Below are 19,267 nucleotides of genomic sequence, written 5' to 3'. Positions count from 1 at the left end.
ACTCTGTTAACAGGACCCCGTTAATAGATCGGCATCTAAATATATTTGTGATTTCTGTGTGTTCATGCAGAACCTGCTTTGTGATGAACATAATATTTTCACACCCCTATATTTTGAATAAGAATATGACCATGATGACCGTGCTTAGAATAGCGGTGAAAATTGGACAAGTCAAGACTAACTTGTCAGTAAACTTTATATGGCTCTATCATATTTAGTTTGGCAAAATCATCAGTACATGTAAAAAAAATATAGTTAAAGACAAAATCTGATACATATGTCTCATTAAAACTTGTTTAATTTCATTAGACGTTTGTAAACAAACGGTCGGCCATTTTTTTTTGTTTAATCACGTGTTACAAATACAATTGTAACAAACACACGCCACTTATTTAAAATAAATATACATGTAAAAAGTATACTATTCGGTAAAAAATGATAATTTTGATTAAACAGTATTCATTTTAAACTATCCCAAGATGCACTTTTACAAGATTTAGCGGGTTCTGATTGGTCAGTATTGGCGCACTTTATTATTCCGAGCGAAGGTTAAAATGGACAAGAAGGTGCTGTTGTAAGATGGAGAATTGAGAAGCATTAATAGCCTCTCCAACAAGGAGATAATGCAGGAACGAAGAACTCATGTCAAGGTAACTTAATTCACAATATAGATACTCCCAATAACATTTTCAAGGCTCTAATTTATCTCTCATTTGTAAACGAAATCCCGCGCCATCAAATCAAGATGGCGTCATTTTTTCAAACTTGGTTCGGCGTTTTAATTTTTATTACCGTATCTCTTTTAAATATACGTTTTGGCCAAGTTAACCGTTAACCAACTTTATATGCATGATAATCAAGATTATCCAGGGTATACACATATATAATTATATAAACGTCCCTATTATATGAATGCTTGGTTGGTAAACAAGACGAACAATGAATCTTTCGCACATTATACAATTTACAAACTCTAAATGTAACGAACAAAATTTATTAATTAAATCCGGAAAATGAAATCTTTTACGTTTTTCTTTTTCAGCATTGACAGCATACAAAGTCAATGTTTCCGGTGATTAGTTGCATCCTCTGTTCGGTGATTCGGGTGAATGTTTTGACCAGCTGGACGATGTGAACGCAAGGTATTGCTTTGAAATTGATTATGTTCACCATTAACTTATACATGTGTTGGATGTTTATAATTTACTGTAGTAATTTTTGGGAAATCCAGGTCTAAGTTCTTGAAAAGGAGGTTGATGGGGGGGGGGGGGGGGGGTGAAACACACTTATTGTTGATAAGTTTTTCCATTGTTCAACAAACAATAATTGAATCAAAATGAAAATAACATAGCTTCAAACATAAAATGAAACATTTTAGACCAGATACTACTGTAGTCATTATATGACATAGTTTAAAAAACAACTGGGAACTGCATAGTAGCTTCTGTATTCAGAATTTTATTCAGAATGCTTTTATTACATGTTATGCTGAATGACTTATGTTTATTGTTTAAAAATCCAAATGAAACTTAATTATTCATGTTTAAGATAAATAGAACAGACATAAAGTACAGCCCAGTGAAAGGAACAAGTTCATCGCAAGAAGAAGAATTTTAATGCTACCACTGTCCAGAAGTACTAAGTCTGCTGTAGCCATGATGTGATCATATGAATGCTTCACCGGTCTGGACAATGCTCGAAAGTCCCCCAAAAAGGCCTATTTCCATAAACTACGACTCGGGTTACATCAACAACAGCCAAGGACACTCCTTATTGATTCGAATGGACACATCTCAACGACCCGACTAAACCTCTGCAGAACAAGACTTTTTAACTGTAAAGTATTCTCATTTCAAAAAACCTATAAACTATAATAGTAGTTTTTTTATATGATCAAATACCAGTATATTACAATGTCTGTCTGTAAGCTAGAATCTTAGAAAATCACATGGTTTTGACTTATTAAATGATTGATTAGACCTTGCAGATATTAATTTTCATTTTCTTAAATAATTTGTTATACATGTGTATTTGCAAATATTGCATAAAATATTAGACTCCATGTAACATATATCCTCACACCTCCAAGTTGATAAGTGTTAACTACTTTTTTTTCCATTTTCTTTGTTTAAACATTTATTGATAACTTAGTTTTTATTTGCAGCAATATATGAAAAATTAAGAAACCAATCTTAAATGTAAAAACACTGCATTAGGAGATGAATGCATGGGTCATAGAAATGATAAAATACACCAAACAATATTCAATTATGTCGTATATGAAAATATATAAAGACAACATATACCCCATGTAATTACAATTTTTATATAAAAAAATTACTTGGATGGAAAGTTGTTTCCATGTGGGTTTTATTTTAATCTGTGTTATGTAACTAATATATAATTGGAATTAGCTTTTATATCATAAGTAAAATGCTGGTATTGATGAGAATTGTAAGGTGAATGATTTGTGTGATACTTTGTATTTTATACATTCATGCTACAAAAAGCAAGTACATGTACATGTAGTAATACTTGTAATGTATAAACAATGTATATTTTACTTCATGTTTTGGATTTAAAAATATTAATGTAGATAAAGTAGTGAAATGTAGGAAGGTAAACCGTGTGTAAAGAAGAATATTCATCAGGAATGAAGTGTGTTGCAATCAGCATAATTAATTAAATGTGTACATCATACTTTTGCACATGATTTGACAGACTGCTCCATTGTTAGCTTTTTATTGGCCAACAAGCTTTTCATATCTCCCTCTGGGTCATCTATTAAATACTGAAAGGCTTATGATATTAAAATCTGATCAGTTGGTACATCATGGGTGGAAATGAAAAGTTCACTTTGGACTTAATGGATTATCAGAAAAATGATATCAAATCCTGTTCTATTGTAAAACATTAGATTATATTACTAACAAAAAAAAAGGTTTATCCCAACTTGTAAGTGAGTCACTTTGACCTCATTTTGGAATTTATTGACATATTCAAATCAAAACTGGGTCATACCTCTATCGTCAACTACTATCTTGTAGTGTATTTTTTTTTAAAGATGGATACATTAGACTTTTAAAAAATATTTTATGGTGTACATATTCATTGTAGTTCAAAACAAATTGAGACAAGTGTATCATGTTCATGTAACAGTGAAGTTTTCTTTGTTTATTCATGTACGTGCAGTTTTTTTGTAAATTGCATTCATATTTTTAAAAAAGTAAGATCTTTGTTGCATTTTTAAAGGGAGATTTGATAGGCATTTAATCGAGATGAAAAAAAAATACAAATGTAAAGATTTCTATGGGAGTTTTTTTTCTTGTGCAATTTTATCATTTTTTAAATAAAAGTCCCTAATAAGGGAATTGCCATATGGATGTTTTTTCATTATTGTATCTTGGCTGTATTTTATTTATTATTGGAAACAATTTCAGATTTTTGAACAAAATAAATTTGGAACAGCTTGAAATTGTTTTGTTTTTACATAAAGTAGAAACCTTGCTCAGCTTTTGTGAAAGCAAAAATATAAAAAGTGTCAGTAAGTTTCAGTTGCGGAAACCCTTTGTAAACAATATGTTTCCCAATTGTATATGGAGGTTGAAACTATGCAGAAACTTCAAGTTTCAGTAAGTTTCCGTCGCGGAAACCATTTGTAAACAATATGTATCCCAAACGTATATGGAGATTGAAAATATGCAGAAACTTCAAGTTTCAGTAAGTTTCCGTTGCGGAAACCATTTGGATTCATGGACAGCCTAAGTTTCAGCACTGCGGAAACTTAATGAAACTTGAAGTTTCCGTGCTGAAACCTGTCGGAAACTTAAAGTACTTAAGTTTCCGCAGAATGTCCAAAGGGTTTCCGCAGCGCTGAAACCAGATATTTCATCCAGTGTTTTGTTCAAACATTTATTTTCCGTTGACAATTTGATTTTAATAGGACATCACGGGAGCTATGGTGATTGCTGTCGGAACCCATGCCCTCATCACTGTCTGGATAGAGAGTGTGACGCATATACAGGACACTGTCGAGGTTGTTTTCCAGGAAATTATACTCAATCGTGCGAAAATACTAAATGTAGTTTGAATTTTCTAAAATTATTGAAACCCTATTACAGTTTAAAAATCTTTTGTTTTCTATTCTTTTAATTAATTGATTGATATGTCATGTACTTTATACTGTTCCTCTTTCTGTTCATGTATGAAACCATTTTAATTGTAAATTTACTCATTATGGAGTTTCTTAAAACACAAAAGCAAACCTTTACTTACAATCTGCATGTCTTGATTGAAGGCAAATGTGATACCACATTGGTGTTTATTACTTATATTCGCGTTTGAAAAAGACAAATTGTTCAAAACTATGAGCTTAGCAGTTTGTTTATAATAATGCAACGATAACTAGGATGTGCGGTTATCAATGTGACGTCTTTAAAAAATTAACACAGCTATAAACGATTTTGTTATTCTTTAGATTCAATTAAGGAAACATATTTGCAAAAGCAAATGTTACTTTTAAACAAGCTGATTTTGTTGTTGTTGTTGTTGTTGTTTATCTATTGCCTCCCAATTGGGTTTTGATTTATTCGTCAATATTGTTTGGTTTTTTAGCTCACCTGAACCGAAGGTTCAAGTGAGCTTTTCTGATCACCCGTTGTCCGTCGTCCGTCCGTCCGTCCGTCTGTCTGTGTTCACGAGAGAATATTTATTGGGTTCAATTTATGTCATTGGAACACTTATTGGGTACTTTTGACTTATTGGGTATACCCAATAATCCAATTGCTTTCATTGTGTTCCAGAGACATTTACTGGGTATTGGATAACACAAACCCAATAAATGTTTGTCTGAGAATTGTCTATAAAATCTAGTCCATCTAATGGACTTTACTGTTTGTTGAAATCAAATTCTTTCGGGATGCCTTTGGTTTTATCATCAACAATGAAGAATTCAGAAGAGTTCCAAACAACTATGACATGTGATAAGATTATCCAATCAGAAAGTAGCAATGGCTACTGAAACAGATGCTAGATGAACATATCACCTGGAACTAGAGAAAACTCATTCAAGGCCATATTGCTATCTGGATAAGAATGTAAGTTATTTTTAAGTCTTATATATTTCTTTTCTTTTCATATTTTTAAAGATATTGACAAAATCTATTTTAATCATAAACAACACTACTGATGAATAATAATTAGCCTAAGTACCCAACAAGTTTGTCAGTGTTTCTTGTGTTTGTTATAAAGAAGTTTTATTGTAAAACTTTCCTTCAAGAAGATTTTTTATATCTGCTAGTTTGTTTTTGGCATAAAGTTTCATTTCCAATCGTTTTACATGTATTGATTTTAGAGTTTTAAAACTGGTCTTTAATGTATGTAAACAAATTCATTGCACAATCCTTGTTTACATTACAAAGCCTTAAATTGTGTCACAGTGAACTATCTTGATTAAAACTTAACAACTGATAATCATTTCGATTAATCATTTTAAATGCCTTATTTGTGCATTCAAAATAGCAAAATAAATTATGACTAAAATCGTGACCATGTCAATTTTATACTTTATTCATAGTGATTAATTGTTTAGTTAACTTTTTGTCTTAAAAATTGACATTGTTTCAATGATTAAATTTCTTTGCTGTTCCAAATCAACTATATAACCACTTCTTGGGGTCTAACATAGAAACATTTCGGGAAAATTGTAAATGGTAATAGATTGAAAATACAGGTAAAATCGGTATCTTGAACTTGAGGTGACTTCAACAAAATTTCGAGGTATGTATCCAGGGGTTCAAGATATCTTAAGTGGCTTTCTGATTAATTCCATTCTTATATGAATTATTAAATCAATGTTTCGTTTTAAATATGACTTAAAATTTTTGATTATTAAATCAATGTTTCGTTTTAAATATGACTTTAAAATTTTTGTCACTCGACAGTTTACAATTTGCAATGGGATGAAGCACTTACCATGTAATTACTGAAATTTATCACGTATAAAATGAAAAATACGGCTTGAAATTTAACAAATAACACATATGGTTTTTATTATCTAGCTAATAATACACACAGTATATTTTTGTATTTGTTGTGTTTGTGAAGCTAATGTATTTTATATTAATTTATTGTGCTCATCAGTCCTCATATCTAGTAATTATATTGAAAAGTGAAAACATTTCACATGTATGATAAACCATAGTCACTTCACAAGCTGTGTATTCAATATGTCCGTATACAGTACTTGTGTTTTATTAAACACATTTACGATAATCATGGCTGTTTTTAATCTAAATTTTATAGATATGTATAAAGGTGGTATGGGATGGGACATCTGTTGATATTACTGTGGATTCAAGTACATTTATTAATTATAATTAGAATACTTTCACCGGTTTAGAATTTTCAAATTTTACAATATTTAACCCCAAAAAAAAGCTTTTGAAAAAAGATGTGCCCCACACCACCTTAAATGCCCAAAACACACAAGCAGCCATCTTAATAAACTACGTCTCGCATTATTGAGGTAACAATAGTTTTGAAAGGTGTAAATATTGCCGTGGGCAGACGTGTGAAGTAATGATACCATGCAATTATGATAGGGCAGCTGTTAAAAATAAATGACTCCACTTTGAGATAAATCAGGTAAAATTAGCGTTTCAGCTCTTCAATATACCTTACATAAGCAGGGTATTCGAAAATATGTACCATATTCGAGATATCAGGAGTTTTTAAAATCATTACATTTATGTAGAGAAAACGTTCGGGACCGAGGGTAGACTTCAACATAAGCAGGGTATTCGAGTTATCCCTTGTTCGAGCTACCAATATTTATCTGTGATATTAGATTCATTTGTATGGGATCTTTAGAAACCTAATGGCTATATGTTTATAATATTGGGTGCAGTATAAGGAAAGTTGTATGGACCTCTTTGAACCCCAAAATGAACAAATAAGCTATACATATACTTTTTCTTTTTTTTTTGTAGAATCATGTTATGATGACCCATTTGGTTTAGCAGAATCATGTGATGATGACCCTATCGATTTAGCACCTGGAAGTAGAAGTCAATTAAGGCTGGTAAGTCAATACATGCACGATGTATGTACAACATTTGTGTAATGTATGTTTTATGATGTATATTTAGTATGATTGTACCTCACAGGCACCTGCATGATGTAATATATCTTTTTCATATAATAAAAAAAATATACCCTATACCTAAAAATACACAATTAAGGTACACATCGCTGCCATCTAATAGCTTGGATTAATTTATTTAAAACTAATACTTCAGTCCGATTTTAAGCCTGAAACTCAATCATAAAACTATTTTTGATCCTCTTGGTTTTGCAGTCTTTCATATACATTTAATTAAACTCCATTTCTAAATGACCATACTAGGAGACAGGCTAAGTGCCGTCACTAAGACCTTTCCGAGTTTTCTCTGTTTCTTTATGTCGACTACCATTTATATCGTGTTCTGGATCAGCGTTCAGCATGAACCTCTTTGTTGTTATTAAATTCACATTAACTCCCTTGATTATAATTATTTTGGTTAATATATTCTGGTTCGGGAGAGAATTTGTTTTATTCAGTGATATCATAATTGACATTAATTTCCCCGCCGTAATGTTATGTTTCATTGATTCTCATTGGTTAATCATAAAGTGTTGACCAATGAGATTTCGGCTTTTGTAGTGTGCCATATTTTCTTCGGAACATATTGGGGGTCTAGTAAATAGGTGAAAAAAGGAACAATCAATGTCCTGGAATTCCTTAGCGAGAAAATGTGTGTTTTTTCTAAATTTGATGTGTCCTTTGGGATGCACTTATAATGAAATAATGCATCCTGAGCGAAATTTGTGCATATTTTACGCAGGAGGCACATCAAAATGAATCAATGTACATTGTATAAAGGTAAAAATTCTTTTTCAAGGTGATTTTTTTTATCTGCTTTATCTTGAACATAAAAAAACAATTCCTAGAGCTTATCACATTGAGTTTAGGTCTAAACCTGGAATTTTCTTGTCAAAATTGTAAAATGTAAACAAAAACAAGACCTGAGCTTTGTTTATTTTGAGTTCAATATCTTGCTCGATAACTGACACTCAAATTTTGGTTGACTATTAGAAATGCTTTACTGAAGGATATTGTAAATATCAATAACGGGAAAAAAATCGTGAGAATGCCCCTTTAATACATCAATTAAACGTTTTTCATTTGATGACCTTGTGGCAAAAATATGTTTATGGATTTTTAAACATTATTGGGAACTTGAGCTCGATCAAATACCAAACCCGAATATGAAAACTGTTTGTATATATAAATCATTTTTTGATACATAGAATTTTATGAATGCCAGTATTTATATCCACTTCCATTGTTTTTACTTGATTCAAAATCAACGCCTTTTGAATTGTTGGTATCTGTATCATTGCTTTATTTGGAAGGGATTACCCTAAGTATGACATTAAAATGTCAACTTCTGTCCTCTGTTTAATCATTCATCCCATTAAGCAGTAGATGCAGGATGAGGGGTCATTTTCATTGTTGACAGATGAAATGCATTGATTTGGTTGAATTAGTTGAAGCTTATATAGATGTCGAACGACCATTTGAAGATGGAGAGTATTGCAAATTAACTTTATCAATGAATTTCCACCGAAATTCCTGCAGGTATGACTGTCCTAGAAAAATCCAAAATGGCGGCGAGGTGCACCTTAATTGTGTATTATTAGAGTATTTTTTTATTACAAGAAAATTATATAAGGTCAAGTGCCTGTGTTATAACTTAATAAAAAATCCGAAATATTTCTTTGTTGTTGTAGAATCACATGATGATGATGATCAGAGCTATACTGACATCTGGACAAAGAGCAAAAGTGGAGCCCTGGATTCACAGTTTAAAGGTAAACCGTACTGTTCACAAAACGAAACGTACAGTGCAAAAAGTGTGCAATATAATTTATGCAAGACCCGCCCCAAAAATAGGACTGATATTATCGCTGACCAGATAAGTTCAATATTTTTCTAGATTTTAGTTATAAGGGATTAAATAACACATATTAAAATTTAACGCTAATATTTTTATTAAAACTGTTACAAAAATGTTTTAATCTTATTCCCTTTCTTAGACCTTAATCTTTTCTTTGCATAGCGCCATGAACTTTCAATACGTGTACACGTGTATGTTGTAAATTGTGAAATGAACAGGTGTCGGGAATCGATCAACTAACAAATCAGTTTTTCCTTCAAATAATAAACTTATCATACATATATAAAGTTGTTGGTTGCTTTAACGCTCATTGAATCATAACGTGTTACTTGGCTTTCTTGTGTATATTAAGCTTAAGTCACGATCATTTCCTGTGAATAGTGATTAACTAACCCAGGGTTCAAAACAACATGTCCTCGGGGGTTTTCACACCTGTTCAAGACAAAAGAAAAACTACAAAATTGCGTACGTCTTCGTCTAACCCGTACAGCATGCCTATTTTCGATCTTCTGTCTTACAGAAGAGGCAAGAGAGAGAGAGAGAGAGAGAGAGAGAGAGAGAGCTTGTGTAATTATATTACTTAAATTGAAGTTTTATCACTAAACCATTGTTTCGCATTAGGTTTTTATATTCGGTCTTTTGAGTGGGATTTTATTTCAGGACTCCACGTGCTTCGCCTCTCAATCAGTTTAAGTATGGCAGATCACGCCATGCGCCGCGTACTACTTGGCTCCTCCTACATAGCTACATGTAGAAGAAAATTATCGAATGAAATTGTTTTAGTTTTATGTTTACTTTCTTAAATCCTCATTTTAAAGAGTGCTCCTATTTGAAATTATTCAACAACCATTTCCTTCCGAATTCATAATTATAACTCATGTACTGGTGATGAGAATTTCTATCTATCGCTGTCGTATTTTTATTTTTTTTTGTTACTAGATAAATTCTTAATATGTTTATCACTTTTAACATTCAATTGTTGATTGCCGTGAAGTTTCCGTGTCCTGTTTACAACAAGTATTTGAGTAAAAAGGTACATGAAATATAAACAGGTTAGCCAGCGTTTGTAAAATGTCAGCTAAATCGCATGCATACAGTGAAGAGCGGACACTTGTCCAACAAAATGATAAATATCACCATTAAAAGCTATTAACTTATTGTGTGTATCCAGTTGTGTACATGAAAATTTATCGTAAGAAATATGGTACATGTACTTGCATAGTTTAACTGAATTAACAAAAACTTATAGTCATATTTTGACTATACACGCGATATTATTTCAGGTAAGAGAAGTGATTACAGGTTACATGTAGGTGTGATCTGTGTATACGAACAAGAGCAGAATATCATAGAATCACTATTCAAATGAATAAAAATCCGTGTCGAAAAACTTTAAAACAGGTACTTTCAAGATTTCTAAACTGAAATTCATTGTTTATTTTAAGTTGTTTAAATTGCGTGTATTTTTACATTGTCAATTCACCAGGGGAATTTGATCGGCAACAGAACGCAATAAAGAATGATCAGATGAATTATGAATAAAAAAATAGAAAGATGCTTGTAAATATAACAACTAGCCGAAAATTAAGACAGCGAGAAGGAAATTAAAGAAATATCGAGAAAAGTCTGGGCAATTTTTCATAGCAATTTTAAATGGATTTGAAATATTTTATGACTTCAGTACATGTATAGAAATAATAATTTTAAGATGCTTGTTATCGCCAGATCGCTGAATTACATGTAACAAACACATGTCGGATTATAGTCAAACAGTTCTTTTAATCTATTTTAATAATTGCATATATCTAAAATCAAATACATGTACGAATATTAACAGACTAATCAAAATTAAAACTACCCTCTGCTTCCCGTTTTTCAGTAAGTACACGTTTCACGCAACGTATCAAAATTGAGATAATGGATGGCAGTTCTGATTTTAATTAGATTGATATACATTTGTAATATATTATATAAAGAAAGAAAAAAGGCTCGTTATAATTACCACCTTGCTGAAGTCAATCGGGCAAAAACTAAAGAAAATTATATCGAGAAAAATCAAAGCGTTCAGGCCACGCCTACCTCATTAATAAAGCACGCAACCCCTTCACAAAGCATGCAGCTATTTTTAGCAAAGCATACCGTGCAAGAAGCGAACCATACCGTTCACAAAGCGAACCGTACTGTTCAAAAAGTGTACCGAACCAAACCGGGCAACTGGTGTAGTAGCACGTTTCCGGGTCTTTAATATTAGTTTGCATTGTAAGGGAGTTGCATTTAATGCCTGGTAGGTTCCAATTCTATGTTTAAGATTATAGATGTGCATTAAATTTGCGTAAACAAATCTGTTTAGTATGTGACATGACTACGTAGATGTACATATGCACACTTTAATATGTAAAAGCCTACCATGTTGCTAAATCCATAAAACCTATCCTTGTTAATCATAATCAAAGTATTGAATGAAATTATCTGTAATCATTTTATGTAGATAATTACATGTATTTATCTATTCATACTTTTGAAACAATAGATCAATTTTTGGGGGTGGGGGTTGATATTGAATGTTTGAAGGGGGGGGGGGTGTTGGTGTTGGTCTTTAGGTTGTACAAATGTGTTGTGCATGACGATGTAGTTGTTTGTTGTCTAGCTGATCTCTCTCTCTCTCTCTCTCTCTCTCTCTCTCTCTCTCTCTCTCTCTCTCTGAGTTTTAAATACATGGCTGATTTTGACATGAAAATGCAAATGCATACTTGCCAACTGACCCGATTTCGTCGGGTCACACCCGATTTTTCAACCCTTCACCCGATTATTTTTTATGACCCGGCGGGTCATGCTTTTCACCCGATTTTTGTCGAACAACCCGAAAATCTCCCGATTTCCGGATTTGGTTCGTAAATTACGTTGCGCGTTTGACTTCCAGTAATGAACCCAAGCTGAGCTTGGATTTACGTAATGCGTAAACAATGCCGAAGGCTATAACAGACACATTAAGTGTAATTATTATCGTGAGTTGTTTTGAAAAAGCGAAGGTTTAAATTATTAAGTGTGATGGCTTCCAATAAGAAAAGGTATTCATCGGGGCCAGCGGAATCAAAACCAACAAAAAGAAAACAATATTTTTGTACCTATCAACATATCTGGGAAAATGAATTCCCATAGGTAAAACAAAGTAGTCGAGTACAATGATCTGACTAAACATTCAAAAACGCTAAGTCGTCACTCATGTATAGAATGCTTTTTAATACACAAAAGTCTTCCAAGTCACTTACAACTTTCATGCCATCACTTACAGAGTTCAAAAGCAAGGTTAATGACTAGCAGAAACTCTTTTTGCATTTTTTTTTTAGCTGAACACAATCTACCATTTTCTGTGTCAGATCACTTTACAAAATTCAAAATCAGCAACTGTTAGTTAAAATGCTTTTTTGCAATTAAGTATTACACATTAGTTTTAACACATATTTCTATTGTATATACCGGGTACCTATGAAATGCATGATAAATATGTCGTGAATGTCGTTACGCGCTATGACCAGATTTTTTACTTTCCAAATCTGGTCATGACCAGATTTTTACATGTTGGAGGTTGGCAAGTATGCAAATGTTGGGGATAGTGTTTAATACATGTAGAATTAAATTCAAAACATTTCATTTTAGATACCTTGTAAATTGAAGTGGATCGAACTTCATCAAAGATTAAAACACAACAATGAGACACACTAGATGTACCAGTAAGTAAAATTTATTTTTGTAACAATGATGTCTAATTACACTTGTCCAAGTTTGAAAGAAGGAACCTGTAAAAACTATATATTCAGTATTTGACATGCAGATAATTACTGGGAAACTTTATATTGATTATACATATTTCACAGACTTAGTGGGTATTTTTATTCTTCTAGATTTTAAACTCTAGTTAACTGACTCTTTTCCATAGGATATGTTTTTCTATAAATGTTACCATGGTTGTCATATAGAAGAGTAAAAGAAACCTCCTTATTAGCAAGTTCCTTTTCCTTATGACATATCTTTAATGGGTTAAGTAATGGTGCATTTCTTCTGAAACTAGGGTTAAATAAAGTTCAGCAAATATTACACTTACATGAGTAAAAACAATTCATCACTATGACATCTTTATGATGTCATATAGGTGAGGTAGTCTCAAGCTTGCATCAAAATGGAGCAAGAAATGAACTAAGGGTTTCACAATATATAGTCATTTAACTATTTTATTTACAGACCAATACCTATATGTAATACATGTACATTGATGGATACTAGGAAAATTCTTATACTTTTATATTTTACCTTTTCATATGGTGTTTGAAAACAATTCCTTTTTGTAACTAAAGAAAAACTCATTATTTGTGTGATAAATTTTTTATAAAATCAGACATTATTGAGTTTTTTCATTAGAATATGAACAAAATAAATTTGGTAAAATATTGAATGTTTATGTTTTACATGTATTTTTATCTTTGAGATAAAAGTTTTCTCAATATATGTTTTTTAAGAACATTGAATGCTAATGAACTAGATGTTGTTTAATTGAATTTTGACTGGACAATTTTGTTCAGATTTAATGCATGTGTATCAATGCTGCAAAATCCATAATTATGTATTGATTTTTTCCCAATTTGGAATCATGGTTCTGTATGGTGTCTGGAATGAATATGTATAAGCTTAGAATTGTAAATAACCACAATGACTGTTTCATATTGGGTATATGCCTCTAACTATTTTTAGAATCGGTAGGACAAGAAAGTAGTTCCTTTAAGCAAAATAGTTGCTAAATTGCAGAGTGTATATACATTTACTCGGACATTTGAAATCGGAATGCTTGACACATGTTAGAAAAAAGGATTTGCAATTTTAAAACCAAGTTTCATAATTAAATTATCATTTGAAGGAAAGAATTGAAATTGTTTGACGTACACCCTTTCCAAAACTGTGAAATTCCCTACTTTTACTTTTATTTCAGTACAGACTTCACACCATAAAATTTTAACAGAAAAGAGGCAATTCGATGAGCTTTCATTCAAGAGGTCCCTCGTTGTTGAACGAAAAATAGGGCTGGAGCTATGAACAGGAACGTTTACATTACGGCCTATGGAAAATGCATCAGTGGACTATACTCAGGCATTTCATGTGGATACGAAGGTAGCGAGCATTGCAGGAAAAATACACAGCTAGTGTTAGAAAGCATTTAATGGGGTTTACCATCAGAAAAATCTGGTAATTGAAGTGGTGAAATGACGGGCGGCTGCCAAAAGGGTACCCCCTTTGTCTGGACAACTCATACAGTTTTCAAGATATAAAGGTTTTTTGTTTTGCAGATCAATTGTATATATAATCGAAATATGCATTATTGCTAGGATTTTAACTTTTGTAAATTTTTGCAAAAAAAAATCACTTTTTTAACTAGTCAATCTTTTGTGCAAATAACTCCTCCCAACAGTTTTGAAGATAGGGATATCTTAATTTTGCAGATTACCGGAAATTGTACAGTTGATATCTCAACCCCCATAAACTTGAAATGATGACCAAATATCTTAAAAACAAATAGGATTTCCACCCCTAAACAATAAATATTCTTTTTCATTGTGTAGGTCATGACCTTAGAGGGTGGTTAAGAAGATAAACATTTACAATTTTCTTCAATACAGAATGTTGATACAGGAAAAACATTCGATATTTTTATATTATATATTATAAGAGTAAAATGGTCAAACAAGAGATAAAGGAAGTAAGGGAATATTTTTCAGACTGTTGCACATCAAATACACTCCCATGAATGAAAATGTGCCCAAAACTTACAGAATGTAACTAAAATGGCGAAAAATATTGTGGAAAAGGATATGGGAGACCATAAAGAAAAAATATGGAATGACCTTAAAAGAGTAAATTTGCACTTTTGATTGAGTTATGTCTTAGTGTACATATATTTGATGATATTGTTATTATATGTGTGTGTGCTCATAGAAAAGAACATCATGCATATGCATTGTAATACCAGTAAATATAGTATTGAAATTGTTGATCATGTTAAGATTTTCAAAGTTTATGATGAGTTACAGAATGTAAATTGTAATTCCACACATACAAAAATCGTTGTCACTGTTTTAAGAAAAAAACCAAACTGTACCAGTATGTGGATATGAACATTTTTTGAATATTTTTGGATGTGTATTTTTTATGAGTCAGACAATAACTGTTGAATATTTAAACTTTCTCTGCATTTTTGAATGCGAGCTGAATATTATGCCAGTTTAAAGGTCTATGAAATGGTCTGTTTGATCTTCTTAACCATACATGTAAGATGTCTGACAATCTTTCTGTAAGATTTGATAAATTTGTTTCAGTATAATTTGTGTACATGCATTTGTGTAAATTTCAAGAAAAGATTTAATGCCATCAAACTCTGCCATGCATTTTGTACCAGTAATTGAAATACATCTTCAAAATTGCATCCCAGCAATATTGAACTTTGGTGAAGGAATACATACGACTTCAAAAAATATCTAAATTGTTCGTACCATTTAAAATCTGACTATTTTCAAGGTGTTTATAAATAAGTTTCTGTGAAAAACAATGCTTCTGAATACATTACAACAAAATTATTAATTATTTCCAAGTACTAAGTCTTGGCAGCAGTGATGATGTGTGCATAGGTCCGAACACTGTTGCGATTTAAGGGTAAAATGGCTGATGACATGGAAAGTGTTGATTTTGGGCTGACAGATGTTGTTAATTTGTATTTTTGTGTAAAATAAATTAACGCTAGCGAGCAGCGTACCTATGTGACACCACTACTTGTTGTTTTTATTCATTTAGCACTTTATTATTTTATATTTGGACGAACGTAGTGAGGGAAAATATAAAGGGTTTTTTTTTACGTGTCACAAAATTTGCGAAAATGGGAGAGATATGTAATATTTTTAATTTTAATGTTTAATTTCAGTCATTTCTTGCAATTTGAAAAGTTTTTAAAAGAAAATAATACAGGATATTATTTCTGTGAATTTAAAAAATTAAGATATAAAAGTGGTCGCTAAATTACATGTAGATCATTGAAAAAATTGCGGTATTGCATACATGTTGCAAAGATAGTACTTTAATTAACTCAGATGTTTCCCTGAATTACATTGTTGGCTAAAATTGCACATTTCTGTATTACCCAGTAAGCCACAAACTTTTCCATGCTTTGTTGGGTAAATGTAATAAGGAATAAACCCCAAAAAGCATGGGCAAGTCTGTGACTTAATGGGTAATGGATACTAGTATAGGTATTTACCCCCAAAAACAGTGACAGTGTTTTACTTATTGTTTTACTTATTGGGTTATTATAAGAACAATACCCAGGAAAGCATGGAGAAGTGTAAGACTTATAAGGTATAACCAACCAAATAATGGACAAGTCTGTGACTTATAGGGTATTACCCAACAAAGCATGGGCAAGTCTGTGACTTATAGGGTATTACCCAACAAAACATGGACAAGTCTGTGACTTATAGGGTATTACCCAACAAAACTTGGACAAGTCTGTGACTTATAGGGTATTACCCAACAAAACATGGACAAGTCTGTGACTTATAGGGTATTACCCAACGAAACATGGACAAGTCTGTGACTTATAGGGTATTACCCAACGAAACATGGACAAGTCTGTGACTTATAGGGTATTACCCAACAAAACATGGACAATGATCAATGCTTACTTGGGTAATACCCTATAGGTCACTTTATATGGTAATCCCCATATCTATGACCTAGTAGCCCCCCACTTTCTTTAATGTTCCTAATCAAATAAATTCCCATACTAGAACAAAAACATTAAAACAAAGTAGGTCACAGGCCTGTTGAGTATTACTTTATCTAATCTAGTAACACATGCTTTGTTGGGGTACTGTAATAATAGACTTTAAAAATTACTATTTTATGCTTTGTGAATTATTCAAAAAAATTTCATGAATTAAATAAAAATAATCATCTTAATAATTTTATATCAAAAATGCATGGTAATATCTAGAATTATGTACCCAAGAAGATGATGGACATTTGTTGATACCCAATACATCTGCAAAGAAATTTAACCCAATAAATGTGTTCTCGTGTGAAACCATGTCATGTACCCAATAATGATACCCAATAAAGTTTTGGACATTAAGTACCCAATATATGTCTAAATGTGTGTCTGTCTGTCTGTCTGTCCGTCCGTCTGTAAACTTTTCACATTTTCAACTTCTTCTCAAAAACCACTGGGCCAAATTTAACCAAATTTGGTACAAAGCATCCTTATGGAAAGGGGATTATAAATTGTTAAAATAAAGGGCACAGCCCTTTTCAAAAGGGAGATAATTGCGAAACAGTGAGTATAGGGTGCATGTCTTTAAAAATCTTCTTCTCAAGAACCACTGCACCAGAAATGCCAATATTTACACAAAAGCTTGTATATATAGTGAAGATTCTAAATTGTAAAAATCGTGACCGTCGGACCAAAACTGGGGCCCCAGGCGGGGTTCAAAGTTTAACATAGAAATACATAGGAAAATGTTTAAAAAATCTTCTTCTCAAGAACCACTGCACCAGAAATGCCAATATTTACACAAAAGCTTGTATATATAGTGAAGATTCTAAATTGTAAAAATCGTGACCCTCGGACCAAAACTGGGGCCCCAGGCGGGGTTCAAAGTTTAACATAGAAATACATAGGAAAATGTTTAAAAAATCTTCTTCTCAAGAACCACTGCACCAGGAATGCCAATATTTACACAAAAGCTTGTATGTATAATGAAGATTCTAAATTGTAAAAATCGTGACCCTCGGACCAAAACTGGGGCCCCAGGCGGGGTTCAAAGTTTAACATAGAAATACATAGGAAAATGTTTAAAAAATCTTCTTCTCAAGAACCACTGCACCAGGAATGCCAATATTTACACAAAAGCTTGTATGTATAATGAAGATTCTAAATTGTAAAAATCGTGACCCTCGGACCAAAACTGGGGCCCCAGGCGGGGATCAAAATTTAACATAGAACTACATATGAAAAATGTTTAAAAATTTTCTTCTCAACAACCACTTCACCAAAAATGCCAATACATACACAAAAGGTTGTATATATAGTGAAGATTGAAAAAATCGTGACCTTCGGACCAAAACTGGGGCCCCAGGAGGGGTTTAGATTTTAACATATGTAGGAAAATGTTTTAAAATCTTCTCAAGAACCATCGTGCAACTGTTTGGGATATTACTATGCATACATGTACATCCTTAAATAATGTAGATTCAAAAAATTGTAACTCCCGGACAATTGATGGGCACCAAGAGGGGTTCAAAATTTAAACATTTTAAAAAACAAAGGAAAAGTTTAAAAATTTTCTTCTCAAGAACTACAATGTTTTAGTTAGTGGAATATCTATGCATGCATCCTTCGCTTAGGTAGATTCATAATTCGTAAAATCGTGACCCCCGGACCAATAATGGGGCCCCAAGATGGGGTCAAAGTTTATTATAGAAATATAAAGGTAACAGGTTAAAAAATCTTCTTCTCGAGAACTACAATGCTTCAATTTGTGAGATTACTATCATGCATACAACCTTGGATAATGAAGGTTCGACAGTATTAAATTAGTGACCCCTGGACTAATACTAGGGACCAAAGATGGGTTTAAAGTTAAATGAAGAAGTACCGGTATATATGGAAAATGTTTAAAAATCTTCTTTTCGAGAACTACAATGCATCAATTTGTCAGATAACTACGTAAGCACCCTCAGATAGTGTAGATTCGAAATTATAAAAGCCGTGACCTCAATCTAATACTGGGGCCCCAAGAGGTGTTCAAAGTTTAGCGTAGAAATATAGAGGGAAAATGTTGAAAAATCTTTTTCTAGGGAACTATAATGCTTCAGCTTGTGAGATAACTATGCAAGCATCCTTAAATAATGTAGATTCCAAATAATTAAAACTTTAGCACTGGACTAATACTGTGGCCCCAAAAGGGGTTCAAAGTTTAACATAGAAAGATATATTGAAAATGTTTTTAAAAAGTTCTTCTCGAGAACTATAATGCTACAGTTTGTGAGATTACTATGCAAGGATCCTCAAATTGTGTAAACTCTAATGTAGTGGAACCAAGAGTTATCTTTCTTAATGTTCTGTACAGTCTGAGAGTTATTCCTCTTGAAGTGGAACTCTTCTACGTTCAGTTTTTCAGGTTGTGTATGTGCGGTCCCACCGCAGTGCTACACATTTTCATTCCTATGTTACT

At 32.3% G+C, this 19,267-nt stretch overlaps 1 protein-coding gene and 2 long non-coding RNA genes across 3 annotated transcripts in view; all 3 read left to right on the top strand.

Moving 5' to 3' along the window:
• The window catches only part of LOC136275752 (uncharacterized), a 35,620-nt gene that overhangs the window by 5,923 nt on the left and 10,430 nt on the right, over window positions 1-19,267 (top strand). Inside the window, exon 5 of the mRNA XM_066085677.1 lies at window positions 3,944-4,036. Within this exon, the coding sequence (XP_065941749.1) occupies window positions 3,944-4,036 (93 nt within the window). The remainder of the gene's footprint in view (window positions 1-3,943; window positions 4,037-19,267) is intronic.
• Window positions 538-2,261, top strand: LOC136276640 (uncharacterized). Its single transcript, XR_010715183.1, has 3 exons — window positions 538-650; window positions 1,043-1,142; window positions 1,549-2,261. It is a non-coding gene; the product is annotated as an uncharacterized lncRNA (long non-coding RNA).
• LOC109619173 (uncharacterized) lies at window positions 4,621-13,274 on the top strand. Its single transcript, XR_004598214.2, has 4 exons — window positions 4,621-5,096; window positions 6,990-7,081; window positions 8,833-8,913; window positions 12,657-13,274. It is a non-coding gene; the product is annotated as an uncharacterized lncRNA (long non-coding RNA).

This window comes from Magallana gigas, chromosome 1 (genome assembly GCF_963853765.1).
Source record: "Magallana gigas chromosome 1, xbMagGiga1.1, whole genome shotgun sequence".
NCBI lineage: Eukaryota > Metazoa > Mollusca > Bivalvia > Ostreida > Ostreidae > Magallana > Magallana gigas.
This window is presented reverse-complemented; position numbering and strand designations above follow the sequence as displayed.